The following is a 23,227-nucleotide window of genomic DNA, read 5'->3' on the forward strand; positions in this document are numbered from 1 at the left end:
TACATACATGTTACATTAAAATCAGATTAAGTTACTTCCTTTGACTTGTGAGATTAGATAATATTTGATCTTAACGCCGTCTTAATTAGATGATACTTACCACAAATACTAGTGAAGAAATCGGAGCAATCATCAACAACATTGTCAAAGGTAGAGATGTAGCCCTGCAAACCAGAGGACTTTCCATGGCCTTCATAATCTATTCCATAAACTGCATATCCCGCTTTCACCAACCGAATTGCAGTACCTGGATTCACCAGTCATCAGATTTCAGATCACCATCTCTTCATACATACATATAATATATATATATATATATATATATATATATACTTACTGTTCATGGTGATGCTGCATTCCATGGCATATCCATGGCAGATGAAGATCAAAGCTTTGGGTTCTTCGTTCACCGGAACCCATCTGCATGTGAACAGCTTTAATCCTCGAGAATTCGTGATGTATTCCTGCAAGAAAACCGTTCAGTTTTCCTTCATTAACTGCTAATATATATATATATGATCGATCACAGATTACTCACCTCTTCGTATCGAACAGTTCCATCTTCAAGAGCCTGAAGAACAAAATCGAAAACCCAGATATGATATATAATCAGAAACACAAGAACGTGTAAAAAACGAAGAGAAGTCAAAAGACGATGAGTTAGGAAGAGTAGAACGAACCATGGATAGGGAAATACTGCAACTAGAGAGAGAGAGAGAGAGAGTAATGGAAAACGATTTGACCAGAAGGTACACACGCGCACGAAACTTCAAAGCTTTAATGGGATTTGAGACAACTTTGTGATAAAAGCTATATATATATATAGGTAAACGTGTATACATATATATACATATATATACATATATATATATATATACATACATATACATACATATATACATACATATATATATATATATGTATATATATGTATACATACATATATACATACATATATACATACATATATATATGTATATATATATATATATATATATATATATGTATATATCTATGTATATATATATATATATATATATAGAGAGAGAGAGAGAGAGATGTGTCTGTGCAATAATGAGGTTTTGGCGTCTGGGGGCTACTTGCTTGCATTTTTACCCAACTTGGGATTTAAATCTCCCTTGCTAAAGTAAAGGGATTACGTAATAAACAGATAATAAAATATATTATTTTACTTTAAAATTTTCATTAATTTCTGGATTTTTTTATATAAAAATCCATTATTATTTTAACATAGGTAGAAATAAGGATAATAATTTAATCCGAAATTGATAGATTTTGACTTAATCTAATTTGATATAGTAAAATATTTTTAGAAAAAAAATCAAGTTTAGATCGGTTTTGTCAGATTTTTTAAGAGAGTGATGTTGGATCAAGATTAGGTGAAGAGTGAAAAAACTCTGACAACCTAACCCGACTCAAGACAATAATGTAATTTCTTTAAAAAAAATATTTTTTAATTTAGTCATTATTTTATATCGGATCGGATTGAGTCGGGTCAGATGTATATTCTAAAAATTTGGATCAGTTCAGAGTCAGAGGGGATATATATTTTTTGGATCGAATCTAGTCAAATCAGATCGGATTCAACTTAAAGTGAAAGATACATATTTTTTGAGTCGGGTCGAATTAATAAAAACTCGATCCAATCCAACTAGTTACCATCCTTAAGTAGGAATGAATATTTGACATGTAGTTACAGATTTTGATATGATATTAAAACTTAAATGGTCTTTTTTTTTTTTAATTTTGAGTCCAAATCGAGTTAGACTAGGTTCTTTAAAAGATATAGTTATGTAGGAACTGAATTTATGGTGAAAATATTCAACCTAACTCGTTCCAAGAAAAATACTTCTCTCTCTTCATTCATGTCTTTATTTTATCTAATAAAATAAAAATCTTTTATATATTTATTTATGACAGATCGAAACAATTAATATATTTTCAGCCTAAAAATTAAATTAAAATTTAAATATGATAAAAAAAAGCTGATACAACATGACCATTCCTAGACGTGGGTGTTCATATTTAAACCAATAATATAAAAACTAGGTTAGGATCTAAACAATTAAATCATAAGTTTTTAATTCAGTCAGTTGAATTAACTATCCTGAACAATCAAATAAAGAAAATAAAATACAGTTTAACCAATCGGATCATTAATTTTCACTGCAATTCTCAGTTGTTTTAACGGTTTATATTTTTTTTTACCTCATTGGTTTAAGTGACTAATTTAACATGATTTTGACGATCATAATTCATATTAATATATTTAAAATTTGATTTAATTCAGTTAAACCGAATAAATTAATTTAACCATGAACAAGTCTACAAGAAAGGAATGATGCAAAGACTCAACATATCACCATAGAAAAATACGAGTTTTTGTATTATTTTATTACTTGGAAGAAAATCAAATAAATACAAAAGAGTGACGTAATTGCTTTAAAGAGGAGCAAGAGAAGACGTGGGTTTATATTAGAAAATTAAGCAATAATCACTCAAATTCAAGGCGTTTCTATCCAAAAATCACCCTTTTACCCAATAATTACCTGTCATACACCTTCTCCCCTAATATTACCGATCTATCATCTTTTTTGACACGGTAGTAATAAAGCACGGATCGTCAGTCGCACATTCTCGGGGTTCTATCCGAGCTGGAGCCACATAAGGAAAGGCGTGGATGACCATCCGCGCCTTTGCTAAACGTCTGACACGTACAGAAGGCACAGATCATGATCCGTGCCTTTCATTATGCGCGTTGAATTATTGGGTACTCCATTATTACTCGAGCTTGAAAACTCAACTTTTTAACTGTAACATCCTCAATACTGGGTTAGTGACCAAATTGTAAAGTTTCAGAAATTGATGATTAAAGTAGGATAATTGAATAGTTCAATGATTTATTGGAAATATGATGAAGGTTATCTAGTAATTATAAAACGTATTAAAGGGCAAAAGGGTCATTTGACCAAGAAATGAATTAAAAATGGGATATGGTAAGGATATATACACGTGGGAAAGGAGAGACTTCTCCAGAGCTTTCTTCTTTTTCTTCATACGTGAAAGAGAGCCAAGCAAAGGTAAGCTTTCTGATCTGTTGATTATTTGTTAATTTAAAGTTTGGGTTTTGATTGTTAGATGATAACTAAGCTTAAGGAAATCTTAAGTTATCTTAAAATCAAAAGATAAAAGAGTTAGGGAAGATTAAAGATTTGGAGTTCTTGAATGAAATTTTGATATAGAGTTGATAATTAGAATTGGAAGTTGGATTTGACTTGTCATCAATATAGTTAAGACATATGAAGTGTTAGAAGTGGAATTAAATCATGTTGCAAAGTTGGTATAATTCTTGAATCTCATAAAGAGGATAGGATTTTAGGGTTTAAGATGAAATAAATGAGTATAGATTGGTTTAAGTATGTGTACTGGAGTTAAGAATATAAAAGGGGATGAAACATGAAAGATTTAAGTTGAAATAGATAAGTTTTTGGGTTCAAGAACTGAATTCTGGGCAAAGTGCATCGGTGCACATTCAACGTGTACCGATGCATCAAGAGAAAATCCCAGAATTTGTTGAAGATGCATCGATGCACATGGAGTGTATCGATGCACTCATTTAAAATAAATGAACACTGAATGCCATTAGTGCATCGATGCATAAGGAGTGCATCGATGCACCTGCTTAAAATACAAACATCGAATAAGATTTATGCACCGATGCATAGATAGTGCATCGATGCACCCGTCAAGGGATGCATCGATACATGGTGTAGTGCATCGATGCATACCTTCATTAAAAGATAAAAATAGATTTTTTTAGCCTAAGGAGTGATAGTTTAGAATATTTCAATTAGTATACTGATATGTATCAATGTATTACTATGTAGATTTAGAACGTAATACTATGTAGATTTAGAACGTAATCTCGTTCCAAAACAATTGAAGGATTAGAATCGAGTCAAAGCAAGGCTAAGGTGAGTACATATTATAAGTATGATATAATGGAATAAGACTTGTGATAAGTCTAATTCCTATGTTGATTTTCATAGCACAATAGTTATGAACATGCATACATGATAATTATTATGATACATGCATAAAGTATATATGTTCATATGATTTGATAAATAATATATATGAATAGATTCAAATGTACATGTGACATGGTAAATGATATGAGTTATGTGATCACAAGAGAAATGACATGAATACATGAACATATGAAACATAAGAATAATGCCCATGGTATACGATATGAGAGTTATAGGTATAGTTGGCATGCCAAGAGTCGAGGGTTCTACGTGGTCCTTCGGGACATATATGTATCATTTGGAACATTTACAGGGTCTTTTGAGACAGATTTGATCCACTGGAATATGTATATGGTTCTTAAGGAGTGGTCCTTCGGGATAAATACAGTACATAGGTCCTTCGGGATAAATTCCATATCCCCTAGTGGGACCCATACGAGCTGTGGTGACAGCATAGTGCACAACCTCAATGTACTCGAATACCTTGAGTTCTCAAAAATGTACATGGGCCTATAAAAGGTTATCAAAGGTAATTGCATTGTTATAGTTATATGTTACCATATTATTATTGTTTACATTGAATTGTATACGACAGGATTGAATGGATAGATTGCATGTTCATATTCATACTGAATGCATTATTATTATATTTATATGTCTCACTAAGTCTATGACTTAGCGTGTAAGTGATTTACACGTAGGTACCAAGAATTAGGAAGAGCGAAAATAGGGTGGCAAGAACAACAACACTGCTAGAAGATCAGATCAGAAGTAACGGATAAAGTATGTCTTTTGTCGTGTATAGTGTTGGCATGTAAGAAAAGTGTCTGTTACAAATGCTCTGATCAGTTTTGTCTTGTTTTGGTTAACTTGTGTAAAGCAACAATGTTATTTTAATGAAAGTTTTAAATTTCCTCGTTTTTTCGTCAAGAGTCAAAGTTTGAAAAGTCAATGTGACACCTCGGACTCGTATCCGGGTCGGGTACGGGTTGAGGGTGTTACATTAACGATCTCCTCCCCTATAAATAACCCCTCTGAAAGCAAATATTACCACACCAAAAATACTTGCTTATTCTCACTTCTATTAATTCATTCAATTAAGCTAAGTAGATTTTGTTATTTTTTATAAGGTAAAACTATTTTTTATTATTTTATATTTATTTTATATTTAATTATTTGTACAAATTTTATTGTACTAATTATTTTGTATTATTTTTTTTGGTTGTAAAATTGTAAGGTGAGATCATACCTCGAGACATTTTGCCTATACGGTAATAATATGAAATTGTGTTATTTAAATTATTGTGAAATTTTTTAAATTTTTGGATTAATTTATATTTTAATTCATATACTATTTATTTAATTAGGCATATTTCAGCTATTATTTTAGCAGGTATAATACTCCCAATCTTTCAAACTCTCAAAATGACGCGTATTTCAGCTATTGTTTACTATGATGGAGAAATTCGGGAAGATGAAACCGACGTTATCTTCGCATTAAATCATTATGTCAGAATATCATTCAGGAGAAACTTCACTCTTGAGGAGTTGATCAATAAAATTTCAAGGAAGATTCATGTTGGAAGTACTAGAAGACTGTCCTCACTTCAATACAGATTTTTAACCGCCATATTTCTATTAACTTATACAGTGTTCGAACTGTCCAACAATGATGACGTTGCTATGATGGTTGATTCTCATAATTAATATTAAGATACTAATACACATATGTATGCGATATTTGTTGAAGTGTCTGTGGTTTATGGTATGTCATTATGCTCCCTCTATAGACTGGCTCAACAAGCTGATCAATTTGACAACCCAACTCAAGTAATGTATAATGATTTTAACTTGTTAATGGGAAATTCACATCATGGTACCATCCCATCAAGTTCAATGGGGAGACATTCATCAACAACTTGTTATGATTTGTATCGAGGTGGTTCTACAAATAATCTGTATGAAAACATCGCTTCCAGTTCAATGAGAAGACATTCATCTACCAATTTTTTGACCTGAATATGGAGATACCCTTAACACAGTAATTTGTGCAATACCTATTTGACATGATGCCTTCAAGTTCCAAGGGAGGCATTCAACTGCGAGCTTCTTCGACCTCAATGTCGAGATGCCTTCAAGTTCAAGGGGAAAGCATTTAACTATCAGCTTGTTCGACCTAAATGTCGGCATCATGAAGGAACCCTCATCTCCACCAGAAGAACCTTTTCATGAGCTAGGAGTGGATGATACCAAAACTATACTATTTGTTCATCCAGAATCACCGCAATTCAACATGGACTCTGATGATGATGATGTAGATGAAGTTCCCACAAATATGGTATACACTGAACCTCCAACACACATGTATGAAGCTGACTATAGTACAATGTACGTGCCAGAATTTACGGATATGCTTAATGTTGGTGACTACGGATTTAACTCATCAGTCAATGATGATAAGTTATATAAATGAATTAAGTTTCTATCCAAAGAAGAAGCGATAATAACAATTAAAAATTACAACATTCGTAATTCTGTTTAGTCCATAGTCAACCGTTCCACTACCGAAAAGTATGTCTGTCATTGTGTCCAATGTGACAAAGGATGCAACTAAATGGTTTGTGAATCAAAGAGAAAGAGGAAAAACAATATATGTGAACTAAAAGTATACAACATTCGTCACACATGTTGTGCTGGAGGGATCAACCAAGATCATCCCTACTTGGACTCCGACATTATTTACTAAGACATCATGCCCATGATCAAAGCAAGCTCCCATATAGCTATTGTGGTGCTGATTTTAGCTATACAATCGCAATATGGGTACACCGTCTCATATAGGAAAGAATGGAAGGTAAAGTAGAATGCCATTAAAAAAACTTTACAGTGAATGAGATGCATTTTACAGCGAACTACCAAGTTGGTTTAGGGTAGCGTGCAGATTGAATCCTGAGATAATTATCGACTTCGAAACTTGTCATGTATACCACAATGATCAATTTCTTCGCGATCGATGCCAATTATATCGACTTTTTTTTTACTTACCCACATTGTATTAATGTTGTGAAATACTGTAAGTCTATGGTCCAAATTGATGAGACATTCTAGTGTGGAAAATACAAGCAAGTTTTACTATTGATAGTTGTCCAAAATGGTAATCGCAATATTCTTCCAGTTATTTTTGCCCTTGTTGAAAGAGAAAATAAAAATTCTTGGGTTTTTTTCTTATAAATTTACGCTTACATATTGTCACGAGGGAAAAGTATGTGTCATTTCATATCACAGAGCTGTGATAAAAGCAACAATGGATTTTTTGGGCCCAATGTAGCAACCGCTCTGTGTCCAACATTGGTACTGTATCCGACAATTACTTGTGCACATGAGTATGTCAAAATGCCTAATTTTATTTCTTAATCATTTTTATTTTTATATGGAAACTTAATAGTAAGTTCTACATTTGTCGCTCAAATTATGAACTATTACCTGAAACATTTAAGTCCATGCTTCAAGATTTGTGAGGAAAGAATGAGCAAGAATACAATTGCATCAGCCTCTTCAACAAAGAAATGTGGACAAATGTATATAAAAGTGGATATCGATATGGACATATGACGACCAACTTGGTTGAGGCTATCAATTCGATCTTAAAGGGGGCACGCCATTTATTAGTAACGACTTTGGTTAAAAAAATGTATTTTCGATTAGGTACAAAGCTCGAGGGACAAGCTCAAACTTTGATGCAAAACGGTTATATCTATCACCCAAGATTAGTTGCATATCCACAAAAAAGAATTGTTACAACAAATGGAATGTCTGTAACAATCTTCTCTATAACCCATGAATTACTCCGTGTTACAACGATACCGCAACTTCTTCAAGAGATTCAAGATAACTCGTTCAGAGTTAATTTAAGAGACATGTGGTGTGATTGTGGGTTTTTTCAACCTCTGAAGTATCATTGCTCCTATGTCATAACAGCTTGCTCTCATACCCGTTAATACTATAATCATTTTTTGGATCTCGTATATCGATTTTCAAAAGTATTTAAAGTATATGAATTTGAGTTCCCTATAGGTAATGAGAAAGACCCTGATGAGGTTCAAAATTAGCTTCCGATTGTACCAAATACGTCCTTATTAAGGGACCGATCATCCAAAATCCACTCAAATTCATTGTGATATGGATATTCGAGAGACATTCAGAGAAAACAAAAGATGTGGGCATTGTAGAAACCTAAGACACAATAGGAAAAAAATGTTCATCTCTTTTGTCATCAAGTAACCATTGATGTTGTGACGGTGTAATTGTCGTTTATGAAATCTAAGTTTGTGTTATTTAATTTTTATTTACTTTCAATTAATATCATTTGAGCATCATTGAGTAATGGGATACTCAAGTGAAAATTAAATAAAAACATTACAAACTAAATACAAGAAAATGATACTATTCAAACAATAAAAACAACTAAATAGAAACATTAAATGCAAACGATACAATTTAAACAATTAAATAATAAAAACATTAACAAACAAAATAAATAAAAAGTCATAATTAAATAAAAACTTTACAATTGTTGGTAAACAAAGAAAATTAAATAAAAACATTACAAACTAAACAACTCTATCAATGCATGTGTCTTGAATGTGTTTCGCAGGGTTGTAGCTATATGTGATGATAAAGATTTCTTCGTATAACTTGTTCTTCCTCCATACTCTCATCATCATCATCATCATCATTAGGAGCATCTACATTTTGTTGATGAGGAACAGATGACGATGTAGCACCTCCATAGAATAAGGACCCTGGAGGTATATGGCTGACTATCCTACCACTCATAGAAAACTATGAAAACTGCAAAAACACAGGCATCGATGAGTGCAAAAACTGCGCTGGAGGTTTCTATGTATGTGGTGAACCTTCACTTTCCAAATAAGCAACATATGAACCTCACGCTGGATCTATAAGCATGAAAGTATAATATCCGCCAAGAGGAGACATAAAACCTTACGACGGTGGTATCTGAACCAGCTGCGGTGACATATGATATGGAAGCGGTGGCGTATGACCCGGCTACGGTGGCATCTAAAATGGTTGCGGTATCATCTGATATGATTGCAGTGCCATCTGAAATGACTACAGAATGTACATTGGTGTAAACGGTGACTGATATGATGGTTCTGGTGCTGTAGTTATGGATAAGCTAGAAGCGCCTGCTCTCTATCCATGAGTCGGGGGACGATGATGTTGTGATGGTGAACGTCTTTATCAGCATCGATGAATGATCTCGTCTCATGCATCCTCAGAAAGTAGGAACAATTTCCCGTTCGTGTTGAATCACTCATAATAATCATATACAACCGAATAATGATCCATATAAATGGGTTCCATACAGGGAATACGTCCATGTCGATCCTCCCGTTCATTACCCACTTGATGTTCTTCAGCAGTCAGTCAACTTCTTTTTTGCCCTGTTAATCGATGATATGCATATCGTCGAGATTTTTAAGTGCTTCTGGAATATATTGTACGAAAACAAATTGGCGGATCACGTGATCAATAAGATGTCACTCGACAATAACATAATATATCAGAGGAACCACTGCCATCCAGACATCTAATGGGAATCTCAAGTGATGGGGGATGCAAATCCTCATTTTTTCAGTAGAATAAGGAGCCCATTGAAACTAAAACACATATACATAATTCTTATCAAAATAATTTTCTAATTATATAACGACAAATAAAAGTAAATAATAAAATTTAAATACATACCTCTGTATCATCCTTTTGATCAATGAGTAGCCGAATTTCTTCCAATTCATCCGGTAAATCCTAATGATATTTTCTTGCACTTGACCACTTATTCAATGAAAAAAGTTTCATTATATACTCAACAAAATTATTTATATACGAATTCAGTATTGAAATTACCTCAATAATAGTAGGAATATCACGACCGGACATAAAAAGGGCATGCGATATCACGCCCAATACTGGAGAAGAATGAGACATTTGCCGATAACATATTTCTGATAATTAGTTGCTCGACATATTTCCCTATACAAAATTTCCAAAATTACGGAGCCCCAATTGAGTGCGCCGACAACGTGAAAATCTACGAGGTAACGCAACCACATACAATGAACTTGGTTGCACGATTTGTCGGGCACTAGTATCTCTCCTATGAGTTGTAATATGCAAGCACATGCATACATTTTAACCTGTTCCTCAGAGGCGTCGCGACTCAAATATTTAAAAGTTGTATCCAACCAATTTAACAATATTCTACCACCATTGAAATTAGGCATGACACCTCCAAGATACTCTTCGCACAAGGAATGTCATTCACCATCTGCCTCCCTAGAAATCACATCCCCATCTACAGGAAGCCCCAAATGTATGGAAACATCCTCCAGCGTAATAATGCACTATGCACACGGAAGATGGAATATGTGTGTCTATGGTCTTCACCTCTCAACCAGTGCAGAAATAAGGTTGGGTTCAAGGTTACAGTGCCCTTATATTTCGCTACGTAACTGAATCCAGCCTTGGCTAAATACGGCTAGACATGACTAGGTATATCTAACTTAACGTTAAGTATGAATGTATCTAATATATAGTCTCCCTCTTAAATTAATAAATAACATACATATTAAAATATAAACTAATACTATAAAATTAAATAAATAAAACATTTACAATAATTAAAATAACAACACAATTTAAAATTATTACCGTATTAGCAAAATGTCTCGAGATACGATTCCTATCTAAACGTAACAATCCGACTTTCGTTTTATAACTATAAAAAATAATAAAAAATAGTACAATAAAATTTAATAAAATAATAAATTATTAAATAACTATAATATAATAAAAATATTTTACCTTTTTAATAGAAAAATTGATAATATGAATAATGAGAGAATTTGAGATTTGAGTGTGGTTTGAGAGATGTGTTGAGTGTGGAATTTATAAGGAAAGGGGAGGGGACAGGTGATAATCAATGTGGGAGACGGACGGTTTGGTTGAATTAAATGATGCACGTGTCAGACGTTCAGCGAAGGCGCGGATGACCATCCGTGCCTTTCCTTATGTGACGTAAACTCAGACAGAACCCCGCGAAGGTGCGACTGATGATTAGCGCTTTATTGTCACTGTGTCAGAAATGGTGCTATATTAGGAGAGAGGGTACCTTGCAGGTAATTATTGAGTCTAAGGGTAATTTTTCGGTAGAAACACCCAAATTCTATCTATTTGATGTAATTCTCTTTCATTTTATTTATTCATTTTTATTTGCAAATTGGTTTCATAATTCAATTGCTTATTTAATGAGATTTTTCTTTTAAAAACGATTTTAATGAGAAATTTCAGTCTTAGGGCATCCTTCAAAAGTTCTTTTAAAAAAAATAATGTGAAAAATTATTTGAAAAAATAAATCAAAAGTCATGCTAATAAAAATTATCGTCAATAGATATGATTTTAGATAAACCAAAATATTAAAATTGCTGTTAGTTGCTGATGTTTATTTTTGTGTCATGTTTGAATTAATACATATTTACGATAGATATCACGCGATATATCTTTTTAGGTAATGTTCATTAAAATTCATTAATGAATTTACATATTCGGTCCCTCTCTCTTTTCATTTTTATCATTCTTATGCATGAGACACCAAAGTCATCAACAATTGCTCTCAATTTTATCCAAGTCGCCAATAAATAGTTCATGAGTTTGACATTTCAAAAGAAAAAAAGAAAAAGAAGAAGCTCTAATTATTATAATACACGATGATTATACTTAAAATTAATATCAATCTATCAGATGAATGATAATTTTATCGTTATTACAACTTTTGGTTTATTTTTTAAAATAATTTTAAAGTTAATTTGAAATGCTTTTTTAATTTTAAAAGAATAGTATTTCTCTTAAAAAGCAGTCAAAAGGAGTTATCAATTGGATTAGGTTAAAAAATGATGGAAAGCATCATAAAAAGTTTGAAGTGCTTTTTCGCAGAAAAACAATTGCCTAACCGCGGCCAAACTGTGTTTTAGCTTTGACCCCCAAACGCTCGAAGCCTCAGGTAGACTCGTCACGTTTTCATCCTTCTTTTTTATGGGTTTTTCATTAAAATTGATATACTTTGATTTAATTTGATTTGATAAAATTAGATTTTTTTTAAAAAAAATGGATTTAGATCAGGTCGAATCAAATATTTTAAGAGATTGAGATCCAGTATGGTCAATTTCGAGTGGAGGGTAAAAAAATTCTGACCCGATCTAATGATAATAATGTAATTTTTTTATATAAGGTCGAATTTATATTCTAAAAAGTCGGATCGATCATATCAAATGAAAAATATATAATTTTCGAATCGAAATAAATTCATATGAAAGAAACATATTTTTGAGTCGGATCGATTTAAACAAAATCTCAACACAAGTTCTCTTAATTGTTGCAATCACGTAGATGTATAGAATTTAATCAGCAAAACATACACTAAATAGTTTTAAGAAAACACAAAACCCCTAACCACATATTGCACGATCAAAAGTTCAACACTCACGACGTTTATTTATCAAATATCTCAGACTAATCACACAATAATTTATATTTATATAAATCCTAATACATTAATAATTCGTGTATACATTCATTTATAGCTTATTTTAATTAATCTTCATAATGCATTCTAATTATTAGGAATGTGTTGTCTAATACTAGTGGGTCATATTAAGAAAATATCAAGTGGGCTTCACTTTAAACACAAATAATATATGATTAATAGAATTACAAATTTGCCACTAAAAAGTAAGATCTTATATATTTTAGGCTTAAATATAAAATACATGCTCAGACAATAGCTTTTTTTTCATAAATATGTGTCTAAATTATATTTTTAATATAAAAAAGTGTTTAAAGATAACATGTTATCATTTTAGGTGTGTGCGCCATTAACGATCATAAATGACATGTGTCACAATATGGTGATTTTAAAATTTAATTTTTAAAAAATTAAAATTTTTATTGTATTCATAAAAAGTCATAATTTCTCTTAAATTACAAAAAATCCTCAAATCCTAACCCCTAACTCACCGTCGCCACCATTTTCGACCACGACCACGGCCGACGATGTAGTCCCTATCATCCTCCTAGTCATACGTTGTCGTAGTTGTCGCCGATTATCTGTCGGAATCACGTGGGATCACAATTTTCATCCTAGGGTTCACGGGTATAAAACGTCGATTCCCCGTCGATCAACTGTCAATCGGTCACTATTTCATAGAGGTTTTAGTCACCAGGAGAGGTGAGGTCAAGTGGACCTTCGTCGACGTCAAAAGGTGACGTTTAACATGAGTTTAGGGGTTTAAATGACGATTTTCAAAGTTTTGAAGTTATTTCAAAATTTTCGTGTTTTTAAAATATAATTTTATTTTTTATTTTAAATAAAATTTTAAAATTAATGAATTGTGACACGTGTCTCTTAAGAAGAAATTAAACCTTAAACCCCAAGCACTTAAAGTGATAACGTTTGTAACGTTGGACACCGAGATCATTCAAAAAATAGTTTAGGCACATATTCGTGAAAAGCGATATAGTTTAGGCACTTATTTTATAATTAAGCCTATTTTATAAATATAAATCGCTTCACTGGTAAAAATTAATGTCGATCTTACTAGAGATCTTGGGTTCGAGCAACAATGTTTGCATGGTGTAAGTCAATATTGTTAAGAAAGTTCTGAACAAATATTAGTTACTTGAGATCATGTGAGAAAAAGGTGGAAAAACTCATTCAATAAACTCAAATAAAATATAGATACAAGCATATCTAATTGCAAATATGAGCCAAGTATCATGAAAAAGTGTCTACAAACACAAATTGCTTATCTAAATCTAATATGAAAATCCAAAGCTTGAAAGATCAATATGATAATAAATAAGTATTATCTTAATCAATCGTGACAATGTTAAATACAATCTTAAAAAATAATTTTTCTATAATCTATATAATTATACGGTTTGATTTAAATTTGAAATATAATCAGAATTCGTGTAGTTCTGAAATACCATAGATCTATGAAGAAGAAGAAATAGTCAAATGAGAGTTGGTCCATTATTATATGGATGATTGATAACTAATTATAAAAATATATCAATATCATTCGATCACTTTCTTTTATGATGTTAATATAATAAGTCACCCTTTTAAGAAGAATATGTCAAATAACCATTAAATATGATCACGACCCTTAACCAAATCATTAATTATATTCTTGCATTACTTTAATTAAGTCATTCCAAATAATTGTTTATTCATCTCTTTTATATAAAGCTGGGTTAGGTAAAGATAAAATAGTTAAATATCAGTTTTTAAAAAATATATTAAATTTTAAAAATTAAAAAAATATTTTCATGTATTAGATAAAAAAAAATTAAATGATGATATTGCATGTTTTGACTGATCACTGCTTTGTTTTTTTTAGTAAATTGCGTATTGAACAAAGTTTTCTAAAAAATAAAAAAATGTCACACCAGTAATTTTATTTTTAGTGAAGGTGATCAAAACATAACAAAAAATTAAGTTTAGTAATAATTAAAAAAAAATTAAGTAATCAGAACGAATTGTGAGAACAGTCGGGGTACTAAATGTGTCTTTTAACTTTATTTTTAATAGAATTAACGATATAATAAAAATAAAATATTAATTTAAACTTTAAAAGATAAAATATCTTAAAAAATATTTTAAAATGTAATTCGATATAAAGTGCATAGTTTAAATTAATATGGTGCATTTAAGTCATAAAAGAAAGCCCAAAGCTTTCAATTTTTTTTTTGAAACCATAAGAAATAAATAAGCCCAGTAAGGCCCAAGTAATATCTCTACTTAAAAACCCTTTGCTTCTTATCAATTTAGGGTTTTTGAGAGAAGCCGCCGTTGTAGTCTCAGAATAAGAAACAGGCAATGGGTAACTGATCAAAAGCCTTTAATTTGTTTGCATTTGTTAATTTTGAGGAATCTGAACATGGTTATTTCCTGTTTCCTGTTTATAAATATACAATTTAAAAAAAAACAGCGAGGATTAAGGTCCATGAGTTGAGGCAGAAATCGAAGACCGATCTTTTGGCTCAGTTGAAAGATCTCAAAGCAGAACTTGCTCTTCTTCGCGTTGCCAAGGTTACCGGCGGTGCACCTAACAAGCTTTCGAAGATGTAAGTCTATTCCTCTCTCATTTTTGTATTTTTTTTACGTTTTAGTTCTGGAACTTAAGTTTATCTTCTAATTGTGTATATAATCTGGAATTTGATTTTTTGGTGATGTGAGAAAAGAAAGTAGTGAAACTGAACTTGAAATGGTTTGATGGACACAAGGTCTGAGCCAGGATTAGACAATAGGAAGGGCTAAATCGTTTAAATTTAAAGTTAATAAGAACCTAATAAGTTTTAATCCAAAATTTGGGAGTGTAAAAGATTAATTTGAACTTTATTTAAATTAGAAGTGGTTACAATTGTCATTAGACAAAAAATTGGGGAATTTCAAAGTTACTAGGGGCCTAGAATTATTTAATCCGAAATTTGGGGGCCAATGATTAATTTGACTAGTATAACTAACATAGACTAAAATAATAGCTTCGTCCCTGGATAGACATGTAACATGTTTTCAGCTAGTTAGGGACTCATATATGAGTTTCATTTATGTTCTCGATTCATTGGTTTTGGAATGGTGTTCTGATCCCGGTGTTGGTACCGATGCAGCAAGGTGGTGAGGCTGTCCATTGCTCAGGTATTGACAGTAATCTCACAGAAGCAGAAGGCTGCACTGAGGGAAGCATATAAGAAGAAGAAGTTCTTGCCCCTTGATCTGCGTCCCAAGAAGACCCGAGCCATCCGCAGAAGGCTTACCAAGCACCAGGTAGATGTGTCCTTCGTGTTTTGTTTAAGTTATATCTTTTAACTGAAACTGCCGGCATTGCTGAAACTTCAAGTACATAGAGAACTAACAACTGCTTGATTTTTTGTGTCTACGATTTGTTTTTGGTATTTGAAACATTGATTACTTTGCTTGGCAGGCATCATTGAAGACCGAAAGGGAGAAGAAGAAGGAAATGTACTTCCCAATGAGGAAGTATGCCATTAAGGTGTAGGGTAGGCACTCTCATTCACATTTCAATAGTCCTCTACTTTCTAGTCATTTTGTTCGTAAAACCCGAGTTGTGATTTCGTTCGGTTTTAGCGTCTGTGAACTTTTTATCCATTGTCAAAAACCAAGATTCTGATCTTTCTAATCAAGTGGTAATTGATGGATTTTTGCATTTGATTTGCTTCTAAGATTATTAGCAATTTATCATAATGCCCGAATATTAGTTTTAAACAAAAAAATATAGCCATAGGATGAATCTAAATGGATGACTGAGATTACAATTGCATGCATTAACATTGTCCTAGAGAAATAGAATCACTTAAAGGCGATCAACAGGTCGAGGAACGGGTTGCCAACCTGTGCATACTTGAAGGACATGTTTCAAAGAATCCGAGGGAGCTTCCATTGTCCATGTTTTGTAATATCCACTTGGATGGAACATATTTTCACTAATGCCTGCTGGTATGCATGTTTGTGCCCCATTCAGAAACATGTCTCCTTTTGATCTTATCATGCCGGAACATGCCTCTTCTCGGCCGGCTGCCTATGTTTCCGACAAAAATCATCATTCGAAACAAATAGAGTTAAATGATAGCTACAGTTTCCCTTTAAAATAGAAACATAATGCGAAAAGCATATGGTGAAAGTGGAATGGTCAGTTTTGACACGAACACAATTTAGCTTGATGCGATCTTTAAGGTATAACAAGTTCGAATAAAATGATCGAACTTGATTTAAATTTAATAAAATAACTCGAACTCAAAGTAATCTAAATCTGGTTTAGCAAAAGATTGTCACCTTCTCTGTATAAAATTCGAAGGTTTTCTTCTTCTTTCTAGCTTCATATAGGTTGCATTGAGAGTATATCTAATCAACATGAAACGCACACAATTAGGGATCAAGTTATGCAAGCAATTTGAGTATGCAAATTGGAAGTGATTGAAACGGATGGAGGTATTAAGGGCATAGGAGAGACCCGTGCCTTGTATTTTTTTTTGTTCAATGACCATGTTAATCCCTTTAGTTAAATATTGTCAAATTAAATTCATTTTTAAATTTCAGATTAAATACCTTTTAGATCCCTATTAACTTTGAAATCAGGTGATTTAATCTCTTTCATTGTCTAATTTTGATTAGGGCATGGGCTAGGTTTTTGGGCAACCTGAATTTGAGTCGAATATTATATTTCTCCGCCCGCCATTTTACCCGAACCAAGTTTAAGGAGGTTCAAACACACACAACACGTACACACATATATATAATTTTTATTAGGTATGCAACACTCAATTTTTAGGCTAGTAGTTCCAGGTTTATCCGAGAGGTATGTGGACCTCATGGAATTCGTAATTAAAATAGTTGGACCAATTTGGGCTTAATTATGTTGGAATTGAGCGCAAATAACCATAAACATGGATTTTTGAATAGTAGAAAAATGAGGAAGCACCAAAAGATGAAATTGCACAAATCGAGTTAAATAGTTTTGTTCTTGTTGTTGTTTTGCTTAATGATGTCCTAAGATGAAACAAAAATTAAACGTTAGACATGACTTTGTAAAAAAAATAAAAGTTTAGGTATTAAAACGGACCAAACCTGAAAATGTATGTACTAAACGCATAGTTTAGCCTTAAATTTTGGGAGAAAGTTTGGTTTTACATGTTTATCGAACAGTCCTATAGAAGTGAATATCATTAAAGTTAATCTTTTTAATTTAGGATTTAAAATATAAGATTCAATAAAAACTCAGAAACAAAAGTGAAACTTGACAATGTTTCCTTAATTTAAGATTTGATAAAATCCCACTAACAATGTAAAAAAGAAAAAAGAAAAAAGCAAGACCACCAGAAAGGATGTTTCGTCACTCCCAATTCTTTATTCTTCCATTTCTTCGACCTTTTCCTTATTTTTCATATTTTATTTTGCTATTTAGGTGTCTAGAAGAACATTTTTATAATATTTTAACCTAATTTAATTCAGGCAGCTGTGTCGAGAGGACCAAAAAAATCGTATTAGATAAATTTTGATTCCATTTTATTTGAAACAATCAACTTTTTTGTGTCTAAATTTTTTAAATTTTAGTTAAATTTAAGTTTAGAAAAAAATCGCCTGAAATAATTATAAAAAAATCTTTTAATATTATTAGATAACTTTAATATATATAAAAAATTAGAATAAAATTAATACCCCCTACGAGTGTCTCTTAATAGTTCTAAAGAGGCAGAACAGTTGAGGTTTTATTATCTGATGATTGGTTGGAAGTGAATTAATAATTTAGCTCAGCTTTTACCTACTTTTTCCTCAATTATTGTACTATATGCTTTCGGCCTTTGAAGACAATAAAACAGTATAAATTAAGCATCAACGATTATAGGAACGTTTATGATTAAAATTAGATATTTCTTTTAATAAAATTTAGATCGAGTCAATAAAAAATCTGAATCGATATTTTAAAATGAAACTAAAATGAAATTAATTAAAGTATCTGGGGTTCTGGATGTACCCAGAAATCCAGGACCCATTGTTTTGTTAAAGATAATATATTTATTTGAATTTTAATGAAAAAGTAGTCGAACAAAATATTAATGTATTTAGTTTACTAATATAACATTAAATTAAAATATCATGATTTTAGTATCTTATACAATACAAAAGGAGCATTTTCGTAATTATATGAGTACGACAATCTTTACCTAAACAACAACAACAATAAAACCCTATTCCATATGCAATGAGGTATTGGGAGTTAGGGTAGTAGACTGCCCCCAACGCCAGATAGAGAGCAGCTTCCGACAGTCAGAAAATTAAAAATAAAGATAAAATACAATGCATGTATAAAATAAATAAATAAATACATAGTTGAACAGACTTTATATGCAGTCTTCATATGCGCATCTGTAATGAGAAGTAATCCCTGCAAATAAATCCCTGCGTAAAAATTTCTACATATAGACAGAAAACGTAAGTCCTGTCTAAATTTAAAAAGATAAAACATGAAGAGAATGATACACAGTAGTCAGCGATAGTAAGCTACGATAAGGTATAAAATCAAATGGGTTAAATCCTAAACTAAGGCAACACTACTCCACTACCCTAATTATAAGCCTTCATAAATTCCAATGACAGAACCGTATAAAAAGTAAAAGTCATAAAAATTACTACAAATACATTAAGAAAGAAGACATAGATGTTACACCCTATGATTGTAGCACACACTACTCGACTACCCTGATCTTAAGTCTCTATATTTTCCTGTGAGTAGATAATACGAAAGTAGATGTCTCATTGCCCGTCCCAGATTGATAAAAATGGATTAAAATTTTCATTTAATTATTGTTATAATATTCAGCCCCACCAAAGGTCCGGCCTACCTTCGGAAAATGCAACATTGGAAACTGACAATGACTATAAGCCATCACCAAGACTTCTTTATGACCTCATTTGAGACCGCTCGCAATGTGCAATGCCCCCCTGCATCGGACTCTCGATCTCGGCGTTCACACTGCTGCTCCGTCTAAGAAATTGCGGTGCTGGAAACCGTTCGAATTTGTGGACGAAGAAGAAGACGATGATGAAGTCCAGGACTTGTTTGTTGAAGAAAATCGTTTGATCGCCATCGAAAATGACCTCCTGTGCCCATAATCGGCCAACTTCCTCCCATTATCCTGATCGATTAGTCCCAATTGACTTTGTTTCGGTTTCGGAATCGGAATCGACGCTTTATTGCCATCTTTCACTACTGCGGATGACTCGTTCGAGCATCCGGATTTCCCGAAAAAAGCTTTGAGATAAGACCTGGAGGCCTTCAGCCTCGAGGTCAACTTAAGCTTTTTGGTCCAAGACTTCTTCGGGTTCTCGACATCTCCGACACATCGGCTTACATCCATCTCGGTCGAGTAATCGACCGGATTCAACTCCCTACTAACCGAACATGACTCACGAGGCGAGATATTACATGATTCAAACGGAGTACTCGTCGTAGTCGGCGTGGTGACGGTAGTAGTGGCCAATGGGGTGCCGTAGAATTCTTCGAAAATGCCATTTTTGCCGTCGCGAACCGACTCAAAACCCGGGATTTCCAAGAGGGGAAGAAGCTTGCCTTTGTAGAAGAGCTGATCAGCTGGAGAAGTTGTGGGCTGCCTCTCCATGGAAAGTGAAGACATTTGGAACTCAAACTCCCTTGAATTTCTGGGATTGCTGAAGAAGTTAGAAAATGAAGCGATTTCCATGTCTATGTATTCATCTTCTTCACTGGAACTCACTGCCATTTTCAATGTTTTCTAAGGTAACGATCTCTCGGTGTTGGCCAAGAGGTGAGCTTTGAGAAGAGAGGGAGGTGGTTGCACTCTTTATAGTGGTGATGCTGCCATGTAGTAGCAAGAAAATAATTCCAGTTTGATACATATTAGAACATAAATATTATTCAGTCCAGTTTTATCTATTTAATTTACAGAATCATAAAAAATGAGTACTCTGTATTAGGGTGGACATTTGATCCTAAACTAATTGGCTTTCACTCAAATCAATCGAATCATAATCTTTTAAAAGGTTCCACGTTAGATTTGAGTTTAGTGTTAAAAAACTTAATCGACCAGAGGTAATATTAACATTATCCCTTGTATATTTATTTATCTAACAAAAATAAATTTATGTATATTTATATCGGATCATATTGGAATGTGTATGCATTTTTATCTAAAAAATAAAATAAAATTTTGAATCAATAAATATCTCCTAAATTCAAATCAGATCAAATATAAATATAATAAAAATTTATTTCAACTCGATTCTTGACCGTCCATCCTTTATACAGTTACTTGAGACCGCATACAAGTCATTTATAAGTGAGAGTGACCATATTACTATAACTTTGGTGAGCTGAGAGCATCACCAAATCATATTTATATCAAATACACAAAGCCATCTCGAATATTTTTGGGATCCTGTGCAAAAAAAAAAAAAAAATAGGTCCTTGAAGGAAAATATACTCCATTATTTTAAATAATTAATTTAATATCATAGAAACATTATTAAACTTTTTTTAATATTAATTTCATTGTTTTGTTAAAAAAAATCTTAAATACAACTAAGAGAATAAAAAACTCGAATGTGGGTATAAATTATGATATGAAGCTTTATTCTGAATAATAAATTAAAAAAATAAAGAATAAAATATTACGTTATCGATAGATTGAGATTGGAGAAGACTAAGAATTAAAGAATATTTGGTAAATTGAAAAATAAGATTTGTAAAAAAAAAGACAAATATAATTAGATTTAATGCAAAATTAAATGAATTAACGAGAGAGATGGAGAAAAGGACGAGAAATTGAGAAATTTATGAAATTGTAAAAAATTATAGGCCATAATTATAAATGTAGAAATTGAAATTGAAAAAAAATAGGGGCATCAATTATAAAGGTATAATTGAGATCGAAAATTCTTAGGTGGCTCAATTAGTTAGAAATTGAGATTAAAAAAACTTAAGGGCCTCAATTATAAAGTTAAGAAAGTGAGATTAAAAAATTGTGGGTCTCAATTATAAAGGTAAAAAGTGAGATTGAAAAAAACTTAAAAGCCTCGATTATAAAGTTAAAAGTGAGATTATAAAATTAAGGTCCTCAATTATAAAGGTAAAAAAGGGATTGAAAAAAGTTACAGATTTCAATTATAAAGATAAAAAGTTAGATTGAATAATATTAGGACCTCAATTATAAAGGTGAAAATAAGATTTAAAAAATTAAGGACCTAATTATAAAGATGAAAAAATGGGGGCCCTGCTCAGGCGCTCCCCCTAATAGTTGGGTCTGCAAATACATACTCGTATTTAATGGCTTCATTCGAATTGAATATATATAGCACAAATCAAATAATTCTAATAGTTAAAAAAATTATTGTTATTTTTTAAAATCTAAAGTTTGAGCACCACATATATTAGGAGTATAAATGTTTATTATTAAATATTTAAATAAATATTAACTTGTATTCACCCAAAATTAATAAAAAAATTAAACATGTTTAATATAAAAGTATATTTATTTTTAATATTTATTCGAATTCGAATAACATAAGTGAAACATATAGATATTTATGGGATATGTAGGGCAAAAGGTTGAAATAAGAGAGCAGCCCGAATTTCAAAACCAGGTTTCAAGCATCATTTATTACCATAAATATTATTGCTGGAAACAACTTCTGTCCGCATGTGTGCTCTAATGGCTGCTAAAAGAACAACTAAAATAATAAAGGTAGTACTTTTATTTTTAGTAATTAATTAATTAATTAATTAATTAATTAATTAATTAATTAATTCATATTAAATATTATAAAATTATCACAAGACAATCATATCGATCTAATTTACTCCATTTACAACATTATAATTTATATATCGACTTTACTAAAAAATCTAACGCCTCCTAAAGTAGAAAAAAAAACGAATTTTTAATTCTAAATGTAAATAGATAAAGAATGTAATGACGGAGAGCATAAATGAACATGACATATAATTTATAAATAAACATGACAAACAATTAACTCATTTTTAATTAAATCTTGATTAAGTTAAAAATGATGAAACCTTATCTTAAAGAGCAATACCACCTCTCAACGCATTCATTTTTCATTTATAAGAATCGAATTTAAAATCCTAAACAGTGATAAATTTCTTACTACTCGATCCAAAAGACATTCATCATTAACTCTAAATTGAATTCATATAGAAATAGGCATTTGTTTTGTTTAAAAAGAAAGAGGAGTGGATGAGTTGTTGGCATCGGTTAAGAAAGGAGCAGATGAACCGACAGTGGAAGGTGGATGGCAGAATATGCTGTGAAGCTCGAGGCCTTCCATTTGCATCACACTGCTTTTCTTTTGGCATTCGGCTTTGGCTTAACCCTAACCCCACCCCCACACTTGCTTTAACCACCAATTTGTGTTTTCCCAACCCCACAAACCTATATTCATTTTACGGACAACCTCATCACATTTTGTTATTTATCAAGGTATTCTATAAATTCTCTCTTTAGAGAAAATTTTATTA

At 31.9% G+C, this 23,227-nt stretch overlaps 3 protein-coding genes across 4 annotated transcripts in view; 1 reads left to right on the top strand and 2 right to left on the bottom strand.

Moving 5' to 3' along the window:
* The window catches only part of LOC120115451 (caffeoylshikimate esterase-like), a 35,001-nt gene that overhangs the window by 2,351 nt on the left and 9,423 nt on the right, over positions 1-23,227 (bottom strand). The window contains exons 1-4 of one of the 2 annotated variants that reach the window (XM_039136173.1): positions 681-790; positions 539-571; positions 338-464; positions 101-247 (exon numbers count right to left, since the gene is read on the bottom strand). In XM_039136173.1, the coding sequence (XP_038992104.1) occupies positions 101-247; positions 338-464; positions 539-571; positions 681-683 (310 nt within the window). In that variant the 5' untranslated portion in view covers positions 684-790. Of the gene's footprint in view, positions 1-100; positions 248-337; positions 465-538; positions 572-680; positions 791-23,227 lie in introns of those variants that run through there. The other variant, XM_039136171.1, reaches the window with a different exon arrangement.
* On the top strand, positions 14,975-16,363 carry LOC120115454 (60S ribosomal protein L35-like). The gene is made up of 4 exons (XM_039136178.1): positions 14,975-15,019; positions 15,128-15,263; positions 15,807-15,963; positions 16,121-16,363. The coding sequence occupies exons 1-4, from the start codon at positions 15,016-15,018 to the stop codon at positions 16,193-16,195; spliced, it is 372 nt and encodes a 123-aa protein (XP_038992109.1). The 5' UTR covers positions 14,975-15,015; the 3' UTR covers positions 16,196-16,363.
* LOC120115452 (probable membrane-associated kinase regulator 4) lies at positions 19,418-20,492 on the bottom strand. The gene has a single exon (XM_039136174.1). It carries the CDS (start codon positions 20,451-20,453, stop codon positions 19,683-19,685), a length of 771 nt encoding a protein of 256 aa, XP_038992105.1. The 5' UTR covers positions 20,454-20,492; the 3' UTR covers positions 19,418-19,682.

Source organism: Hibiscus syriacus, unplaced genomic scaffold (genome assembly GCF_006381635.1).
Source record: "Hibiscus syriacus cultivar Baekdansim isolate YM2019G1 unplaced genomic scaffold, ASM638163v2 tig00110264_pilon, whole genome shotgun sequence".
Taxonomy (NCBI): domain Eukaryota; kingdom Viridiplantae; phylum Streptophyta; class Magnoliopsida; order Malvales; family Malvaceae; genus Hibiscus; species Hibiscus syriacus.